Source organism: Salvelinus alpinus, chromosome 25, assembly GCF_045679555.1.
Source record: "Salvelinus alpinus chromosome 25, SLU_Salpinus.1, whole genome shotgun sequence".
NCBI classification, from domain to species: Eukaryota; Metazoa; Chordata; class Actinopteri; order Salmoniformes; family Salmonidae; genus Salvelinus; species Salvelinus alpinus.
Window position 1 is genome coordinate 13,974,852 of NC_092110.1, and position 20,768 is coordinate 13,995,619.

At 44.3% G+C, this 20,768-nt stretch overlaps 1 protein-coding gene across 3 annotated transcripts in view; it reads right to left on the reverse strand.

Annotated features, from left to right (window-relative positions):
- Positions 1-14,300: 14,300 nt before the first annotated feature.
- The window catches only part of cdin1 (CDAN1 interacting nuclease 1), a 70,929-nt gene continuing 64,461 nt past the window's right edge, over positions 14,301-20,768 (reverse strand). For all 3 annotated transcript variants that reach the window (XM_071365692.1, XM_071365694.1, XM_071365695.1), the window contains one exon: positions 14,301-15,683. In XM_071365692.1, coding sequence (XP_071221793.1) covers positions 15,527-15,683 — 157 coding nt within the window. In that variant the 3' untranslated portion in view covers positions 14,301-15,526. The remainder of the gene's footprint in view (positions 15,684-20,768) is intronic.

Here is a 20,768-nt window from a genome sequence, read left to right on the forward strand (position 1 = left end):
GGGGCTACTTTCATATCCAACATTTCTGTCTGCTCACTCGGAGGAAAAAAACGGTTATACTCAGAAAATGTAAAATCAGCAGTGAACTCCATAACGAGATTAAGCACACATTTTCGAGACAAATCTGGTCAAATTAGGAATGGCCATTTAGTTAACGACCGCACACAACCCCGGAAAATATTTAAGAAGATAATGCTTAAATAATCGAATGTCCAGTAAAAGGAATGCATATTTAAAAAACACTGAGCAGAAAATGTAAGATAGGCCAAAATTAGAAAGAAATTAAGATAACATTAAAATAGATGCATATAACACACTATATAAATTAGCCTCAATGTCTTAGAACTTCTTGCAGCTAAGCAATCTTAATGAGATTTGATTTAATATGTTTTATCATTTCGATCAAATAAATGCTATGTCAATCAATTTATTTCTTGACATTTCCCACCCTAAATCAAAATGTCGACGCTGTCATTCGACTTGGGTGAGCTGGTCGCTAATTTAGGACATCCACGTTCGTGCGTGTGAGACATGTCCACTCAAAACAATCCGTGATTGAATCGAAAATGCATTATGCCAGGGCAAGCATCCCCCCAGCCTGCCGGACTTTCTAATCTCAACGGAAATACTGTTACTTTGGGAGGTGGAAGAAGATACCAGCAGTAACCAGCAAAACCTCGGTGTATTTAAAAAAAATCCTGGCCTGCCCATTTTCATTAATTGAATCGACTTCTTTATAAATGCCCATTATACTTCAGTCATTAATGATGAGCAGTTTATTTAGGCCAAATCCATTCAGCAGCAGGTTTTCTCAACTCAGTAGCCTACAAAGCACCTGAATAAAAAAATCAGATAGTGCATTTTTCCTGTTATGACTAGTACTGTTAGGTCTAATTACATCCTGTATGTATCTAGTCACTGAAACACTGTTGTAGAGGTGTGTTATCCTGCATGGCTAATGCTGCATAGACAGAAAAAAAAAAACTAAATCTGCAACATCCATCCTGTGTGTGTGTGTGTGTGCGTGCGTGGACCCGTGTAGAGTGGGGTCCGAGGGAGGCAGGGAGGCCGAGGGCACAGATAGCAGGAGCCTGTTAGCAGTCGGAAGCTCCAGCGCTGAAAAGCAATGGCTGGTGTCAATAACTTTTTTTTTAGCCCATCACCACAGCTGGTGGCAATAAATAGCAACGGGGGATGTCCAAACTATGACTTAAGGCTATTTGGGTCTCCAGCCACTCCACAGGGGCGCAGCGGTTTGAACACACAGTCTTCCACAATGATAAAAAGCTGGATGAATGGCAAACAAGTCCGGCTTGTTTCTCAACAAGAGTATCAACTGCTGTCAATATCCAGATAGCCTTTCTTTGCCAATAATATGAGCTATCTTATCTGTGTCTAGGTAGAGCAATACCCGGGGGACTGGGCCATTGTGATAAAGAGTGGCTGGGCCAATAGAAAGCCTGTTGTCTGACTGTGGGGGAGGAAACGGAGGATGCCACTGGAGACAGGAAGTCTTCAGAAAGTGAAAAGCACTTTATTGCAGCACACCTGAATGGCCCGGCTAGGGTTTCTCTCTAACCCACTGGGAACAGACCATTACAACTCCTTTACAACAGGGCCATGGGGTTTAAGTGAGCTGGGACATCTGAATAAGATGCATCACATCTCATTATTCGTCCATTGTTTACGTTATCTGCATATGCAAACAAAACAAGATGTAGACAACAGTAATGGTGATTATTTTTAAGCGCAGCAACAAGTCTTTTTAGGCCCATAAACCTCCAACGCAATGTGACATCATTGCATCTCTAAAAATGAATGGCACAATTGATCCCTGTGCAAGGTGACCTCCCATAAGTCAACTGTAGTAGATACAGGATGTGTTGGTGTGGTGTTTTTTTATCTGTCACGGGGAACTCAAGGATATGGTGGCGAGGTTGGATCCAGCCCCAGAGTGGTGGTGCAGTGTTTTGGGTGAAAATGAGTTGTAAAAGTGACAAACTGCCCCCATTTCTCAGACGGAGAGCACAGGAGCCGACACGACGCTCGCAGCCAAACAGTTAATTGTTCGCTACAGCCAGACCCAACAAAATGCTCATAAAACATCACAAAAAGACAAGTCCAACCCCTCACCCCTCCCTCCATGTCTCCACTCCTCCGGCTAGCCTCCTGTCTAGCTCCATCGCTCCTCCATCCCTCCACCCTTGCCCTTCCACAATTTTCCAGCACAAAAATATTATGTTGCCACTGGCAACAATTTAATAAAATAACCAATCACATCTGCCTTTTCAAACAGTTCCAAAACAAAGCAGGGGCAGTACATAATGTCTCATCTCAGTGTTAGGATCTCAGGCCAGGATTTATCACACACTGATAAATGATCACTGGGCTGGTTTTGACAAAAGCTAGGCTATGTATTTATGAATGAGGGTGAGTGGGGTGAGTGGGTTGGTGCAGTACGCAGAGAGGCAGGCCCTGCTATCAACAGTATTAGCGGGTTCTGATTGGGCTCTGTCTCAAGTCCGAGGCTCGGCTCTCTGCTATCGTCACTAATCACAGCCTGTGGTTGAGACAGCCCATAATACTACTACCCCCCCCATCTCCATGGCCACCATCGGCGTCAGCATCACTCCCCCACCCCTCCGCCAGCTCCTAAGTATATTTATTTCATAATAACAAGCCAGTGACAGCTCTCATCAGGCTCTGGCGCTCACAATCGGAGGGCTAGTGGGAGGGTCTGCCCGCGTTTGTTTTTCCTGTATCAGATTCCACCGTCACCTCTTCACCCCCCTCCCTCCACCTCCCAGAATCCCATTTTCCTACCTCAATTTTTTTTACTTTTAAAATGTCAGAAAGACCTATAGCCCCCCACCCCCTAGTCGTCTTCCCTTCCCCCATGCATTGGTGTGGGCCGGTAGATGTCACCGGGTCTGGGCTGGACCCACACTGGGAAGGAGAGATGACACACTATCTGGGTCACCTCTGTCAGAGTCCAAATGCCACTCAGGGGGTCTGACCTTTCAGATGGGCAATGCTACTGCTGCAGCCTCCATGCAGGCTTTCTCTCTCTACCCTCCTTACCCTCTTTTTTCCACCACCACAGTAAACCAACCCTCACTCCTTCCACCACTCCAATCAAAGGTCTCTTTCTCTCCTTCTCCTCCTCTTTATTCCTCCACGTCAATACAATTTACAGCAAAAGGAACAAATCAAAACCGACAAGCAAATACAGCCACTATAAATATGGCGATGTACGGCTTATCAGCTTCAGCCTGAAAGAAACATCATGGCCCTTAACGATGCATACAGACACACAGTGTATGACACCGCACAAGGAGGAACTCCAAATATGTGCCTTGGATTTATTTGAAGTCATGGCTACACCTCAAGCTCACTGTTTTTACAAATGGTCACTCGAGTTAAAACTCAATACCTCACTTAGCAAGAAGCCCCAGTCAACACCTTTCAACGTTCTAACATAGTATCCCTATCCCAGATATTTGGGTTTCCACTAACTGGCAGTCACTTTTAACAGGAAGTGACTTGTGTTACCAGAAGGGCTTAAACCGATACTCCATGCTGCTCATTTAAGGCCATCACAGAAATGGGGATATTTTAGTGGCCAAGCGTTGGCTAGTGTTGAGGTGCATGTGATCTCCTATCACGTCTGGTCTCTCCCAAAGCTGAGGACTGTGTCCCTACTTGTCCCACATTGTCAGTGAGTCATTCTACCCCCTTTCATCCACTTGACCTGGATGTGTAACAGTTGTCCAGCTTCCCTTCGAAACACACATGGAACCCCCTACCCTGTCAATAAGGCCTCCGCCAAACTGGCAATCAAACTGTCAATCTTGAAATCTCACTTTTCCCATGAGTCATTCTTGTTCTATGAATAATAAACTTTGATTAGTGGCACTGTTAACAAACAAAAATTTAAAATTTAAAAAATATTCCACTGGAGGCCTGTTTAGAGAGTACCGATTCCCCTTGATGTTACTTGACTCATCTCCAAAACGTGCTTTTATTCTGGACCTGGCTTGGGCCAATCTGAAAGCTTATTTATTTCCAGCAGTGGATCTCTTCCTGGTGGGGAGAGGCTGAGCAGGCAGGGAAACTCCCATGGAAGAGCATCTCGAAGCCTGGGGCAGATAGAGGCCAGAGCTCCTTCACCATAAATAACCAAGGACCGCTGAGGAAGTCTGTTTGGTGGTCCGAATGTCTGCTCTGCTGGAAGGATGGAACATAGGACTCTCTCTCTCTTTTTCGCCTGCTCCCTCTTTTTGTCTCAGCAGTCTATCTGGCATCTTGGTTGGAGAGAGATAAAACAGCGGGAACGGCGGGGAGATTGGGCTAAGACGAGACGCAGCTCAGAGCGGATTGTAGACTTCCTTTGGCCTGCGGGCCCAAACTAAACAGACTGGGCAGCGGTGAGGGAAACCACACTGATCTGACACATGGGATTCTCAGTACAGGTTAATAAGGCTTGGAATTTGTGTTTTAATATCCAATAAAAAGTAAGCTTTTCACTATATACAGTAATGCAGAGCTAATGCAGAATTTGATATAATGTAAGGATCACTGCAGCCACCAAGTTCAAACCTTTTACAAAAAAGTCCCTGAACCTCGACTCTTTAGTTTTATAGATCACCAGTGTCAATGGATTGTATTTATAAACTGGATTGTATTGACATAGAGGCTTGTAATTACTTGTTTCAAAGTTCTTTACAATGTAAGAGGGGGGAACTCATCTCATCCACCAACAATACTACTTACCAAGAGACTTTATCTATATTTTTTGGTAGCTGTTTAGTCACAACCACAAACCAATGCTGGCACTAAGAACGCACTCAACGAGCTGTGTAAGTCCATAAACAAACAAGAAAATTCTCACCCAGCAGGGCGCTCCTAGTGGCCAGGGATTTTAATACAGGGAAATTGAAATCCGTATTATCTCATTTCTACCAGCATGTCACCAGTGCAACTAATGATAACCCTCTGATAACCAGGTGGTGAATCGCATCTCTGCATGTCTGGCAGACATATCAGTGTGGATGACGGATCACCACCTCAAGCTGAACCTCGGCAAGACGGAGCTGCTCTTCCTCCCGGGGAAGGACTGCCCGTTCCATGATCTCGCCATCACGGTTGACAACTCCATTGTGTCCTCCTCCCAGAGTGCTAAGAACCTTGGCGTGATCCTGGACAACACCCTGTCGTTCTCAACTAACATCAAGGCGGTGACCCGTTCCTGTAGGTTCATGCTCTACAACATTCGCAGAGTACGACCCTGCCTCACGCAGGAAGCGGCGCAGGTCCTAATCCAGGCACTTGTCATCTCCCGTCTGGATTACTGCAACTCGCTGTTGGCTGGGCTCCCTGCCTGTGCCATTAAACCCCTACAACTCATCCAGAACGCCGCAGCCCGTCTGGTGTTCAACTTTCCCAAGTTCTCTCACGTCACCCCGCTCCTCCGCTCTCTCCACTGGCTTCCAGTTGAAGCTCGCATCCGCTACAAGACCATGGTGCTTGCCTACGGAGCTGTGAGGGGAACGGCACCTCCGTACCTTCAGGCTCTGATCAGGCCCTACACCCAAACAAGGGCACTGCGTTCATCCACCTCTGGCCTGCTCGCCTCCCTACCTCTGAGGAAGTACAGTTCCCGCTCAGCCCAGTCAAAACTGTTCGCTGCTCTGGCACCCCAATGGTGGAACAAACTCCCTCACGACGCCAGGTCAGCGGAGTCAATCACCACCTTCCGGAGACACCTGAAACCCCACCTCTTTAAGGAATACCTAGGATAGGATAAAGTAATCCTTCTAACCCCCCCCCCCCCCTTAAAAGAGTTAGATGCACTATTGTAAAGTGGTTGTTCCACTGGATATCATAAGGTGAATGCACCAATTTGTAAGTCGCTCTGGATAAGAGCGTCTGCTAAATGACTTAAATGTAAATGTAACTAGAGGCTAAAAAAAACTACATCACCTTTACTCCACACACAGAAACACATACAAAGCTCTACCTCACCCTCAATTTGACAAATCTGATCATAACTCTATCCTTCTGATTCCTGCTTACAAGAAAAAACTAAAACAGGAAGTACCAGTGATGCGCCCAAAACAGAAGTGGTTCAATGAAGTGGATGCTAAGCTACAGGACTGTTTCGCACAGATTGTAATATGTTCCAGTATTCCTCTGATGGCATTGAGGAGTTGACCACATGCATCGACGACGTCGTCCTCACAGTGACTGTACATACAGTTGAAGTCGGAAGTTTACGTACACCTAAGCCAAATACATTTAAACTCAGTTTTTCACAATTCCTGACATTTAATCCCAGTAACAAATCCCTGTTTTAGGTCAGTTAGGATCACCACTTGATTTTAAGAATGTGAAATGTCAAAATAATAGTAGAGAGAATGATTTATTTCAGCTTTTATTTCTTTCATCACATTCCCAGTGGGTCATAAGTTTACATACACTCAATTAGTAATTGGTAGAATTGCCTTTAAATTGTTTAACTTGGGTCAAACGTTTCGGGTAGCCTTCCACAAGCTTCTCACAGTAAGTTGAGTGCATTTTGTCCCATTCCTCCTGACAGAGCTGGTGTAATTGATTCAGGTTTGTAGGCCTCCTTGCTCGCACACACTTTTTCAGTTCTGCCCATAAATGTTCTATAGGATTGAGGTCAGGGCTTTGTGACGGCCACTCCAATACCTTGACTTTGTTGTCCTTAAGCCATTTTGCCACAACTTTGGAAGTATGCTTGGGGTCATTGTCCATTTGGAAGACCCATTTCCGACAAAGCTTTAACTTCCTGACTGATGTCTTGAGATGTTGCTTCAATATATCCACATATTTTTCCTACCTCATGATACCATCTATTTTGTGAAGAGCACCAGTCCCTCCTGCAGCAAAGCACATTTACATTTACATTTAAGTCATTTAGCAGACGCTCTTATCCAGAGCGACTTACAAATTGGAAAGTTCATACATATTCATCCTGGTCCCCCCGTGGGGAATGAACCCACAACCCTGGCGTTGCAAGCGCCATGCTCTACCAACTGAGCCACACGGGACCAGCACCCCCACAACATGATGCTGCTACTCCCGTGCTTCATGGTTGGGATGGTGTTCTTTGGCTTGCAAGCCTCCCCTTTCTTCCTCCAAACATAACGATGGTCATTATGGCCAAATAGTTCTATTTTTGTTTCATCAGACCAGAGGACATTTATCCAAAAAGTACGATCTTTGTCCCCATGTGCAGCTGCAAACCGTAGGTTTTGGAGCAGTGGCTTCTTCCTCGCTGGGCAGCTTTTCAGGTTATGTTGATATAGGACTCGTTTTACTGTGGATATAGATACTTTTGTACCTGTTTCCTCCAGCATCTTCACAAGGTCCTTTGCTGTTGTTCTGCACTTTTCACACCAAAGTACGTTCATCTCTAGGAGACAGAACGCGTCTCCTTCCTGAGCGGCACGACAGCTGCGTGGTCGCATGGTGTTTATACTTGCGTACTATTGTTTGTACAGATGAACGTGGTACCTTCAGGCGTTTAGAAATTGCTCCCAAGGATGAACCAGACTTGTGGAGGCCTACAATTCTTTTTCTGAGGTCTTGGCTGATTTCTTTTGATTTTCCCATGATGTCAAGCAAAGAGGCACTGAGTTTGAAGGTAGGCCTTGAAATACATCCACAGGTACACCTCCAATTGACTCAAATTATGTCAATTAGCCTATCAGAAGCTTCTAAAGCCATGATATCATTTTCTGGAATTTTCCAAGCTGTTTAAAGGCACAGTCAACTTAGTGTACGTAAACTTCTGACCCACTGGAATTGTGATAGAGTGAATTATAAGTGAAATAATCTGTCTGTAAACAATTGTTGGAAAAATTACTTGTGTCATGCACACAGTAGATGTCCTAACCAACTTGCCAAAACTATTGTTTGTTAACAAGACATTTGTGGGGTGGTTGAAAAACAAGTTTTAATGACTCCAACCTTAGTGTATGTAAACTTCCGACTTCAATTGTACATATCCCAACCAGAAGCCATGGATTACAGGAAACATCCGCACCGAGCTAAAGGCTAGAGCTGCCGCTTTCAAGGAGTGGGACACTAATCCGTCCTCTTATAAGAAATCCTGCTGCGACCTCCGACAAGCCATCAATCAGGCAAAGCGTCAATACAGGACGAAGATCGAATCCTACTACACCAACTCTGACACTCGTCGGATGTGGCAGGGCTTGTAAACAATCGCGGATTACAAAAGGAAACCCAAAGGGAACCATGAATGAGAGCACCAGCTGTTCCGGACGACTGGGTACCCACGCTTTCCATAGCCGATGTGAGTAAGACCTTTAAACAAGTTAACATTCACAAGGCCGCAGGTCCAGACGGATTACCAGGATGCATACACAGAGCATGTGCTGACCAGGTGGGAAGTGTCTTCTCTCACATTTTCAACCTCTCCCTGACCCAGTCTGTAATTCCTATATGTTTCAAGCTCACAGAACGGGACCACCGAGTGCTGAAGCGCATAAAAATCATCTGCCCTTGTTTTCAACACTCACTACCGAGTTCCAAACTGCCTCTGGAAGCAACATCAGCACAAGAACTGTTCATTGGGAGCTTCATGAAATGGGTTTCCATGGCCGAGCAGCCGTACACAAGCCTAAGATCAACATGCCCAATGCCAAGCGTCGGCTGGAGGGTTGTAAAGCTCGCCGTCATTTGAGTCTGGAGCAGTGGAAACGCGTTCTCTGGAGTGATGAATCACGCATCACCATCTGGAAGTCCGACTGAAAAATCTGGGTTTGGTGGTTGACAGGAGAATACTACCTGCCCGAATGCATAGTGCCAACTGTAAAGTTTGGTGGAGGAGGAATAATGGTCTGGGGCTGTTTTTCATGGTTTGGGCTAGGCCCCTGACATCAACCACATCAAATACCTTTGGGATGAATTGGAACGCCGACTGCGAGCCAGGCCTAATCGCCAAACATCAGTGCCCGATCTCACTAATGCTCTTGTGGCTGAATGGAAGTAAGCCCTCCAAGCTCATCACTAGGCTAAGGACCCTGGCACTGAGCACTTCCCTCTGAAACTGAATCCTGGACTTCCTGATGGGCTGTCCCTAGGTGGTGAGGGTAGGCAACAATACATCCGCCACCCTGACCCTCAACAAGGGGGCCCCTCAGGGCTGCGTGCTTAGTCCCCTCCTGTACTCCCTGTTTACCCACAACTGCGTGGCCACACACGACTCAAACACCATTATTACGTTTGCTTATGACACAGCTGTGGTAGGCCTGATCACTGACAATGATGAGGCAGCCTATAGAACCCCACAGCGGAGGTTCCATAATACCCATGAAACCTAGCGGTCAAACGGGGAAATGGTTCCAATAATTTTTCCCATAGGTGATTTTGTAAACGCTTAAAATAAGGACTGTATTTCATGTAGGCTTACCCTGGGGTGATGTTCTGATAACCAAGTGATTCTCTCTCGGACAAGGTGACTTTTATCAATATCGCCCGGGCTGTAGTGGAGCAGGTTGAGAGCTTCAAGTTTCTCGGTGTCCACTTCATTAAGGATCTATCATGGTCCACACACAACAAAGCCTCTTCCCCCTCAGGAGGCTGAAAAGATTTGGCATGGGCCCTCAGATCCTCAAAAATTTCTACTGCTGCACCATTGAGAGCATCTTGACTGGCTGCATCACCGCTTGGTATGGCAACTGCTTGGAATCTGACCTCAAGGAGCTACAGAGGGTAGTGCATATGGCCCAGTACATCACTGGGGCCGAGCTCCCTGCCATCCAGGACCTCTATACCAGGCGGTGCCCTAAAAATTACCAAAGACTCCAGCCACCCAAGTCATACACTGTTCTCTCTGCTACCGCACGGAAAGAGGTACCGATGCACCAAGTATGGAAACAACAGGAGCCTGAACAGCTTCTACCCCCAAGCCATAAGACTGCTAAATAGTTAGTTAAATAGTTAACCAAATAGCTACCCGGACTATCTGCATTGACCCTTTTTGCACAAATATTTTTTGACTCATCACATATGCTGCTGCTACTGTTTCTTATCTATCTTGTTGCCTAGTCACTTTATTCCTAGTTATAATAGATATGTAAATAGTATTTACTGTACATATCTACAGTGCCTTCAGAAAGTATTCACACCCCCTGACTTTTTCCACATGAGTAAATTGAGATTGTGTGTCACTGGCCTACACACAGTACCCCATAATGTCAAAGTGGAATTGTTTTAGGACATTTTTTGAAATTTATGAAAAGCTGAAATGTTTTCAGTCAATAAGTATTCAACTCCTTTGTTATGGCAAGCCTAAATAAGTTCAGGAGTATACATTTGCTTAACAAGTAAAATAATAAGTTGCATGGACTCGCTCTGTGTTCATTAATAGAGTTTACCATGATTTTTGAATGACTACCTAATCTATGTACCCCACACATACAGATAATTCTAAGGTCCCTCAGTCGAGCAGTGAATTTTAAACACAGATTCAACCACAAAGACCAGGAAGGCTTTTCAATGTCTCGCAAAGGGCACCTATTGTTAGATGAGCAAAACACTTTAAAAGCAGACATTGAATATCCCTTTGAGCATGGTGAAGTTATTAATTACACTGGATGATGTATCAATACACCCAGTCACTACAAAGATACAGACGTCCTTCCTAACTCAGTCGCCGGACAGGAAGGAAACCGCACAGGGATTTAATCGAGGCCAATGGCGACTTTAAAACAGTTACATAGTTTAATGGTTGTGATAGGAGAAAACTGAGTATGAATCAACAACATTGTAGTTACTCCACAATACTAACCTAAATGACAGAGTGAAAAGGAAGCCTGTACAGAATAAAAATATTCCAAAACATTCCTCCTGTTTGCAACAAGGCACTTAAGTAATACTGCAAATAATGTGGCAAAGAAACAAACTTTTTGTCCTGAAAACAAAACTTTATTTTTGGGGCAAATCCAACACAACACATCACTGAGTACCACTGTTCATATTTTCAAGCATGGTGGTTGCTGCATCATGTTATGGGTATACTTGTCATCGGCAAGTACTAAGGTTTTTTAAGATAAAAAGAAACGGAATACAGCTAAGTACAGGCAAAATTGTAGAGGAAAACCATGTTCAGTCTGCTTTCCAACAGATACTGGGAGACAAATTGACCTTTCACTAGGACAATAATCTAAAACACAAGGCCAAATATTGCTTACCAAGACGACGTTGAAGGTTCCTGAATGGCCTAGTTGCAGTTTTGACTTAAATCAGCTTGAACATCTATGCAATGACCAACAAATAACTTGACAAGAATAAAAATAATATGCAAATATTGTACAATCCAGGTGTACAAAGCTCTTAGAGACTTACCCAGAAAAACTCACAGCTATAATCGCTGCCAAAGGGGATTTGAACATGTATTGACTCAGGAGGTTGAATACTTATGTAATGAAGATGTATTAGTGCTTTATTTTCAGGATTTATTTTTATTTTTACAAATGTTAGAATTCTTCTTCCACTTTGACATTAGAGTACTTTCTGTAGATCATTGACAAAAAATGACAATTAAATCCATTTTAATCCCACCTTGTAACAACTAAAAGTGGAAAAAGTCAAGGGTGTGAATACTTTCTGAAGACACTGTCCTCAGTTACCTCGTACTCCTGTACATGAACTCGGTACTGGTACCCTGCGTACATAGCCAAGTTATCCTTACTCGTGTATTTATTATTATGTGTTATTACTTTTCTATAATTTCTCCATTTTCTTTCTCTCTGCATTGTTGGGAAAGGCTCGTAAGTAAGCATTTCACTGTTAGTCTACACATGTTGTTTACAAAGCATGTGACAAATAAAATTTGATTTGAACAAGACAGTTCTCGCTCCTCCATCCAGGCTTATAGAATGGAGCCAGGTGGTGTGATTCTCTGTTTCTCCAGGTTATCTGAGAACCAGGCTCACATTACCAACAGAGCAGAGCACAGGGAGTCCTGGTCCCCCTTGGCCCCAGGAAGCCCTCCACTCCAGACCATCCATATTTGGGGAGGTTTCACTGTCCCATTGTTGTGACAAGAACAATGAATCTAAAAAGAGACAGCAGTCAAGGAAAACACAAAATAAAGAATTGAACTTTCACAAAATCACCTGATGGAACCTTCTTCTAAATTTGCACTCACATCATGGAAATCTCTCTGGGTCGACCCAGAGCCTTAGAAGCAAGTTTAAAAAAAGCCCTATTTGGTTTAGCATTGTGTGCAAAAACAAATTTATTGGGGTTGACCCCGGCTCCCCTTTTGTGTGACAGCCATCTTGGAAAACAATGGCAGGAAGGCTTGAAACCTGAGAGGAACTGAATCTGCCATTTAAAAAAAAATATATATAAATATATTACTATTCTTTGCTCGCTGAAATGTTCCCTCTGTTTAGAAAAACCTTGTTTTTGTGTCCGAGAGAAGCCGTAAAGTGATGTCTAAGCATTCCACGGCCCCGGCAATAAGGCTGTGTTTAACTGGACACTTGGGGACAGTTGTTTTGTACCGGGGCTGGAGCAGGGGGCTTGCTGCAGGGGGCTGGGGGCCTGACTGAGGAAGCCATGGCCGCCCAGCAAAACAGCCACGAACCTCCCGGCCTCCTCATGGCGGGACCTAGCCCTAAATGGAAGCCGGCTAAAGGTTAGAGGTTTAAGGCTAACAAATCATGCAACACTTTACTGGTATTTAAGCCCCCCCCCCCTCCTCCCCCTCCCCCCCTCCACACACATAGATGGATACACAGACATACACTATACTACCATGCTGTAGCCCCTGCAAGGCTATGTACGAGCATGCACACATACAAGTATAGGAGTACAGGAGTGGGTACACTGCCCCACTGCTATACTGGGTGTGTGTATGTGTGCATAGTATAGTATATGTGCATGGTGCTTCTACATCTGCATTGCTTGCTGTTTGGGGTTTTAGGCTGGGTTTCTATATAGCACTTTGTGTCATCGGCTGATGTAAAAAGGGCTTTATAAATACATTGGATTGAAATTTGATTGATATCTGTGTCGAGGATGTCCCCTAGTACTCTTCCCGAGTGGTTTGTGGTGTTTGTCTGTCAGAGCAGTGACCAATTTTTCAGAGGGTGTTGTTGAGGGTGGACAGTATATAGTGGGTATCAGGTCAGGACTGGTCTGGGGGTGATTAGAAGGGGAGAAGAGAAAGAGAGCTTGATCTCAAGCTTACCCTGCTCCTCTGGGGCCTCATCTATAACCATTGTGTAGATTTTACACAACATATCTGCTTGTGCCATTTCTGAAAAGACTGTGCACACACAAAAATAGAGATTTATAAACTTGGCGCACACCATACATACGCATATTTCCAGCTATAAATCAGACCTGTCGTAAAACTGTGCGTGCGTGAACAAGCAACCGCCTGAAAAACATCCACCATTCACCGTTAATGGTGACAGTAACGCCCTTATTTGCTGTATACTATGGAAGTATTGGAATTAGGCCAAGACAGTAGGCTATCTAAAGGAAATAGCAATGGCGAACTTGATCAAATGTCTTTGGAGGTGTTGGCAGAATGTTTTCTTTTGCAGTGACATTTGCTGTACTCTATCTGACCGTTTCTGAAAGACAAAAACAATAGCAAGTTGTTGTGGACCTGCACTGTAAACAGATTGAATTCATTTTGCATTTACTTTTTTCCTAACCTAAATATCCTGCACCGCCTGCGAATTCTACTCTGATTATTTTTTTTTACTACAGTAGGCTATACTTAGTGGTAGCTTACACACATCCATGTAAAATATCTACTGTCTGTTCACCTGTTAAATTCTACTGTATGTTATAAACCGCGTTTCCTTTCAGAGAGGGAAAGTTTGAAATTATAATAGCATATCTAATAGGCCCAATTAATGAGAGATGAGCATGGTAATTTCTTGTATGGCTACTTAGGGAATCTTTTCTCACCATGGCCATAAAAAGTGAAGAATTTATGATATATGTATTATGTTTCTAAATGAAATATTGTCTTCTTGAGAAATTTGACATTGACAATATACAGATGTAGCCTACAAACGTCAATGGAAAAGGTGAACCGTCTGTTCTACCTTTAAACTACGCTTCGGACCGGATAGGGCAAAATACTTGAAATAGCTTATCCATTTACTAGGCTGCTGTGAATTGGGTCCAGTTAAATGAGCGATGGGACAAATGGTAGCCTATCCTAACAGTGTCACCGCCTAAGGAGCTTCTACAAAGTATTGACTCAGGGGTGTGAATACTTACGTAAATGAGATATTTATTTGATTTTTAATACATTTGCAAAAAAATTTTTTAAACCTTTTCACTTTGCCATTTATGAGTATTTTGTGTAGATGGGTGGGAAAAAAACAATTAATACATTTTTCATTCAGGCTGTAACAACAAAATGTGGAATAAGTCAAGGGGTATAAATGCTTTCTGAAAGCACTGTATATGCCTTTAAAAACATCATTCAACTTCACGCTGCTCACGCCACTGCTCCAGGCTCAGCTGTGTTTCTTCCATTAAGAGCTGCTCATAAAAGGATCTATCTAAGGATGGAAAGATGAGCAACAGACGACTGCTGGGGAGACCACATGGACATCAGGTATGTACATAGAAGTCTACACTACGCTGCTGTGGCTCTAAGACCATCTGTGAACTTGTACTTGTGTCTCGCACAGGACATATCGTACTGTGCTTTGTGCGAGTGCCTGTTCGTAAACTTGGATAATAACATTTCATAATTCATCTTAAATAATTACAGTGATGAGTGCATTCCATATGGTTGCAATTACAAACAGGACTGAACCTAAAGTCCATAAGTCAATAGCTAAATATTTAAGACAGATAGACATAAAAGACACAGATACAAATGTTTAGATTTATAAACCTGTTTGACCAGGACAATGTTTTCCTATTAACGTGACATATCATAACAAAGACAACATCCTCAATACCAGAGGGCATGAGGTCAGAGAAAAGTCCCAAGCCAATCAGAAGGGATCTGTTTGCCCCCTACAGAGTGACAGAGGGCAGTGAGTGACGTAGAAGGTAGATAGACATCCTCCCTCACCCCCATTTCCACCAAACCCCACCTCCCTTATCTGCCTATGGAGAGCAGAGGAACGAGTGACGAGGGCCAGGGCCCACTGTGTGATAAGGGCATGTCCTGTTCTCTTCCAGGGGCCTCCGGGGCCACGGTGGGGGCCACAGGCTGACCAGCACCAGGACAAACTCCCAGCCTTGTTTTCGCACCAAGGTATGAGCCTGACCCTGGCTGGCTGGCTGACAAAGAGAGAGAATGGGAGAGGAGGGGATGGAGGGAGGTTCATCTAGAGTTCAGAGCAGATATTTGCCAGTAGTCTCGCGCCGCAGGAAAGCTAAATTGCTTCCGGATCCACGTATCCACCTCTGCGATACCCTTCCTTAACCCCACCACTCCCCCTGCCCTCTCCTCTCCCTCCCCTTGCTCAGGCCAGTGTCAGCCAGTCAGTGAGTCAGTCGTGGCAGGGCTGGTCCCGTGGCAGAGGGTCACAATGTCAGACGGGAAGCAGTCTTTGAGCAGTATGCCTCTGTCTCTCTGGCTGTCCAGCTCACCAATGAAACCATGCCAGTAGATGACCAGTCCTGGACCAAACCTATGGAGTGGGAGAAGACAGAAAGACATTAACGTTGATGTCATCAAACTGTTGAGCAAGGCATTCATCAACAGAACAGAGACAACATAGTGAGATACTGAAGAAGCTTCCAGATAGTTTCCCACATGCTTATGGCTGTTTACTTTAGATTTTGGGAGGATGACAGTGACAGTGAATTAGAGAGTGAGCGAGAGAGAAGGAGAGAAAGAAAGATGGATTGAGATATACAGAGGAGATAAGCTCTTTGAGGTGCACTCCTTTGATCCCTGTCCAGGAAACTTGTGCTGAATCAAACAAAAAGCTGCCGGTGCGATAAGATCCCACTGACACAGTGATATACACACCGGATCACCTTACAATGGCACTGAAATAACAATAATCATAGTAGCAACAAAGCCCCAGCCAGCCCTAGAAACCTCTCTGTCATCAGAAGGCTCCTATACGGTGCACAGTGCCCAGAGAGAGTTCAACTAAGAGGCTAAGTGAACTGCCCCACTAAAACAGTGCATCGGTCTGTGATAGCTAGGCTAACTAGCTAAGCTAGTCCAGCAGCGTCCAGCTGTTTCATTCACATGCTTCACTCTCCAGGCCGACAGACAGACAGCCACTTTGCCTAGGCTCACAGTGCTGTTCCAAAGCACAACGAATAATGACTCGCCAAGCAGCCGAGGAAAAGTCAAGTTCAGACAATATTCAAATGTACATTCCCCCCAACCCACCTCTTTCTGTCTAGCTCTCGTCGCAGCTTTGTGTTTTATTGGCCCCATCACATATCCTGAGCCCCATTGAAAAGGCTCGGAAGCAATTAAAATGGCAGTGTGGCTGGAGAAGCATTGCACTATTTCACTGCTTCTCCCTGACATGTGATAAATCATCTTCCAAGCTATTTATTACACCCCAAAGATCTGCCAGTGGCCTCCTATGTGTAGTGCAGATCATACCTATTCTTTGAACTCTAGCTGCCATGCATAAAGTCATGTCACAGTTGAACTTTCAGGTTCGGGAGAGCAGCCCCCTTTGCGCACTTAAACAGATTGGGAGCGAACAGTGAAGTAAGGCAATCTGGTTCCTGACACTTTATCCTCAGACAGTAAAGGGTGTTTTGGGGTCTCTGAAGACGTCTCTGAAGAGCCAGACAGGAAGCTGCCCAAAGGGGCTGCAGAGAGTGAACCAGGAAGTTCAGCCCAAAGGCAGAGTTCATAAAACCTTCATAACCTTGGAAGGTTCCACGATCAATCATCAAATCACAGCCTATTAAAAGTAACAACCCCAACCAACACCACAGAAGGATAGGAACACTAATGCTCAGAATAATAGCGACTAAGTTATGTGCTTGGTGATACTGCATAGGTGTGATTATAAATAATCGTCTCGTTGACCTCTGACCTGTGTGTGACAAGACATCGTCGCGATGTAAATAACCACAACAGAGCTCTCCAGTGTGAACATTTTACACGCACACGTGCCTAAATATTTTTGCCGTGCGACCTGGACTTCACATTTTCATTGTGGTCCTAAATTTCTTTACGTGCTCCTACATTTTTCAACTTAGGCACACACGTGCTCCTAGTAAAAAAGGTCAGCGTAAAGCCCTGCACAACCTGCAGAGGTAGTCAGGTGTCATGACACTATAGTTACATTTACACTTTCAAGGAATGCATGTAAGATGTATTCCTGGTCAACCAACTGACACACATAAAGCATGTACACACATGTACATAGACACATACATGTACACACATGTAGGCCTACACACCCCCTCTTCCTGTACCAGACCCTAAAAGCAGTACACTCCTGCACCCCCGTCCTGCATTCCCTGTTTTACAGTGTGTGATTTACGGCCCTGTATCTGTGAGCAAACCAACGGGCCAAAGCTAACAGCCCCAGAGAAAGCCCACAGATGTAAACGGCAAGTTCACCGCAAAGTCACACACATAGCTCAGCCTATTCACTCTACACTCTGTCTGCACAGGGCAGGCTCAGACCTCCTTTCCCCTCATATTCCAACCAGCCACGGCACGGGCAGCACCACAACTCTCTTTATGGAATTGTTATGGAATCAAAACCTAAACATTTACATTAGATTACTCTGAAGAAGGGGTTACGCTCCTCTTTCCTGTACTGTATGTACTCATCACTTGGGGAGGGGGCCAGGGAGAAGAGGAGAGGGGGGAACGGTTCATAGAGAGGGGAGAGGCAACCTTCTGAAAAGGTTTAAACTGTACGTCAACAGATAACGCGTACAGCGGTGTACGATATATCACAGCCATGGTTTGTCAGGGGAGGCCAGGCACAAATTGAAACAAGCTAAATTATAAGCACAGGGGAACAAAATGGGTTTTTGACTCCTACTCGGAATTAATAAGAGTCAATACTAGTGGAGGACGTTAAAGTAAAATCCCAGAGCAAGGCCTAGCTCTAGAACAATAATACTGGTGCTGACGGAGGATAGGTGGTGAGGTAAGCAAAGGGTCAAGGGTCGTAACATGGGGTCGAGGTTAAGCAAGTAAGGTTGGAGACCACAAACGATGGGGCCCAGGTATTTTCAATGGACAAAGTAAAAAGAAACAGAAACTCTTATAAAACTCAACGTATAAACTTCCTCTAAAAGGAGCATGGTAATGAATTATAAACCTCCTCTAAAGGAGCATGGTAATGAATTATAAACCTCCTCTAAAGGAGCATGGTAATGAATTATAAACCTCCTCTAAAGGAGCATGGTAATGAATTATAAACCTCCTCTAAAGGAGCATGGTAATGAATTATAAACCTCCTCTAAAGGAGCATGGTAATGAATTATAAGCCTCCTCTAAAGGAGTATGGTAATGAATTATAAGCCTCCTCTAAAGGAGCATGGTAATGAATTATAAACCTCCTCTAAAGGAGCATGGTAATGAATTATAAACCTCCTCTAAAGGAGCATGGTAATGATTTATAAACCTCCTCTAAAGGAGCATGGTAATGAATTATAAACCCCCTCTAAAGGAGCATGGTAATGAATTATAAGCCTCCTCTAAAGGAGCATGGTAATGAATTATAAACCCCCTCTAAAGGAGCATGGTAATGAATTATAAACCCCCTCTAAAGGAGTATGGTAATGAATTATAAGCCTCCTCTAAAGGAGTATGGTAATGAATTATAAGCCTCCTCTAAAGGAGTATGGTAATGAATTATAAACCGATTCGAGGCTCCAGTTTCTGTAATTGTGGCTTATTATGGGGGCTGCCTCTCTCCTTAACCTAGCGGGTGCGTATTATCCGCCGCTCAGGGGAAAGTCGGCGATCTACCAATAAACACCTAACTGCATAACGAGTTTGTGAAATTGTTTGTGAAATGTAGCTAATTTCAGCGAGTGGGGACACTTGGCTTGACAAGTCAGGATGGGCGGAGATTGGGACTGCCAGGCGCACTGTCTGTCGTTAGCGCTAACGAGCGGGTGGCGTTGGTTCTCTCTGAAAGCAGGTGCCATGCTGCTTAGAACGGCAGCTTAATGAGAGCACAGCACTTAGGAACAAAAAGATGCAAATAGAGGTGTACAGAGAGTAGTATTAGTGCTGCCACACACACACACACACACACTAGCATGTGCGCATATACAATTGTAGCGTAATTAATTGACTAATTGCAGTCCTCCACATGTCAGTTTCAACCTCTCCACAGTAGTTCTAATGGAAAGTTATAAAAATGTTTTATTTTATTTCTTAGTAGCACCACAGTACACTCTGTGAATGTCCCTGGATGTCAGAGAGCAAGGCCTATATTTCAGCCTTTAACATTCCAAAAAGAAACAAAGATCAAGGTTCATTTGACGTGTCAAGGATAGTGAGGCGGTTCTCTGATAAATCTGCACAAGAAAACACGTTTATTCGACACTATTTGGCTTATAAATTACCACCGCAATGTAACTGAAGACAAAATTACCCCCGACTTTACCATACTTTCCCCTCATTCTACATTACCAACCAAACCGTTTCAACAAATGGCCCTGAAATGATTCAGATAGCATAAGTCCCTACATGACGGTGAACCTTACAGGTTTGAGGTCTCCACACAAAGACGTCTTTGTTGGCCGGTCCATACATCAGGTCGCAAGGTAAACTGGTAAAGGCCCAGCCAAACATGAGCTAAGTCAGGGGATTCTTCTCTTTTTCTCTCTCCCTTGAAATACAGGTCTGGAACCTGCTCAACCCCTTTAGGGAAGAAGTTGGAGAGTGACTAAGTAAAAGACAGAGAGAATGGGATGAATAGAGGTAGAGAAAGAGGGGGGGAAAGAGAAGGGATGGGAGACAGACCGAGAGAGAGAGAGAGAGAGAGAGAGACAGAGAGAGAGTGTATGTGTGAGAGATGACCAAACCAGCTTTTACAGCCATGGTCAGTTGTTGCTGTGGGTGGCTGATTAATAGGTGTTTATTTATAGGGCTTGAATTGGGCGGTGGTGGTGGAGGGGGAACTCTAGGTCTGTAACCCAGCCGATATGGCCTCATTGAGAACCCTGCATTTGTCTGTACATACTGCCTGCACATTTCAATAGCCCAGTCTGGAGACCTGCCTGCGTCCGTCAGCCCAATGATAACAGCACAGCGCTGATAATAAAGGCTCTTTCGCCAGCCTATCCACAAACAGGATATTTAAATGGCTGATTCGGCCCAAAGAGGTGGCCTCCAACGAAGCAGCCAGTAAATAAGCAACCCCCCCCATGTGTTGCTGCCCGACTGTTCATAAATAACACAAGGTGAACAGAACAGTCAGCCAACCAACAGAACCCACATCACCACCTCTTCTCTCCTCCCTCCTTCATGGTTCTGGAAACATTCAATTCTGATCAGGTATGTCAAATAAAAATATCAGAGGGCCAGAGCCAACGATCAGCCTCCAAATCTCCGTAATTAAGGTGGAATAGAGGGCAATACACAGTTTTTATGCCTTTCTCCCCTCCTGTCGATGGGGTTTGGAAATGGGACGTGACGTCAGGGATTTTTGTTGTTGTTGGGATGCTTAAGTACAAACTGTAAAAAATGAATACAAAAAAACTCATATAAAGTATGTGAAATGATAATGGACCTATATCTTTATTTATAATATTAT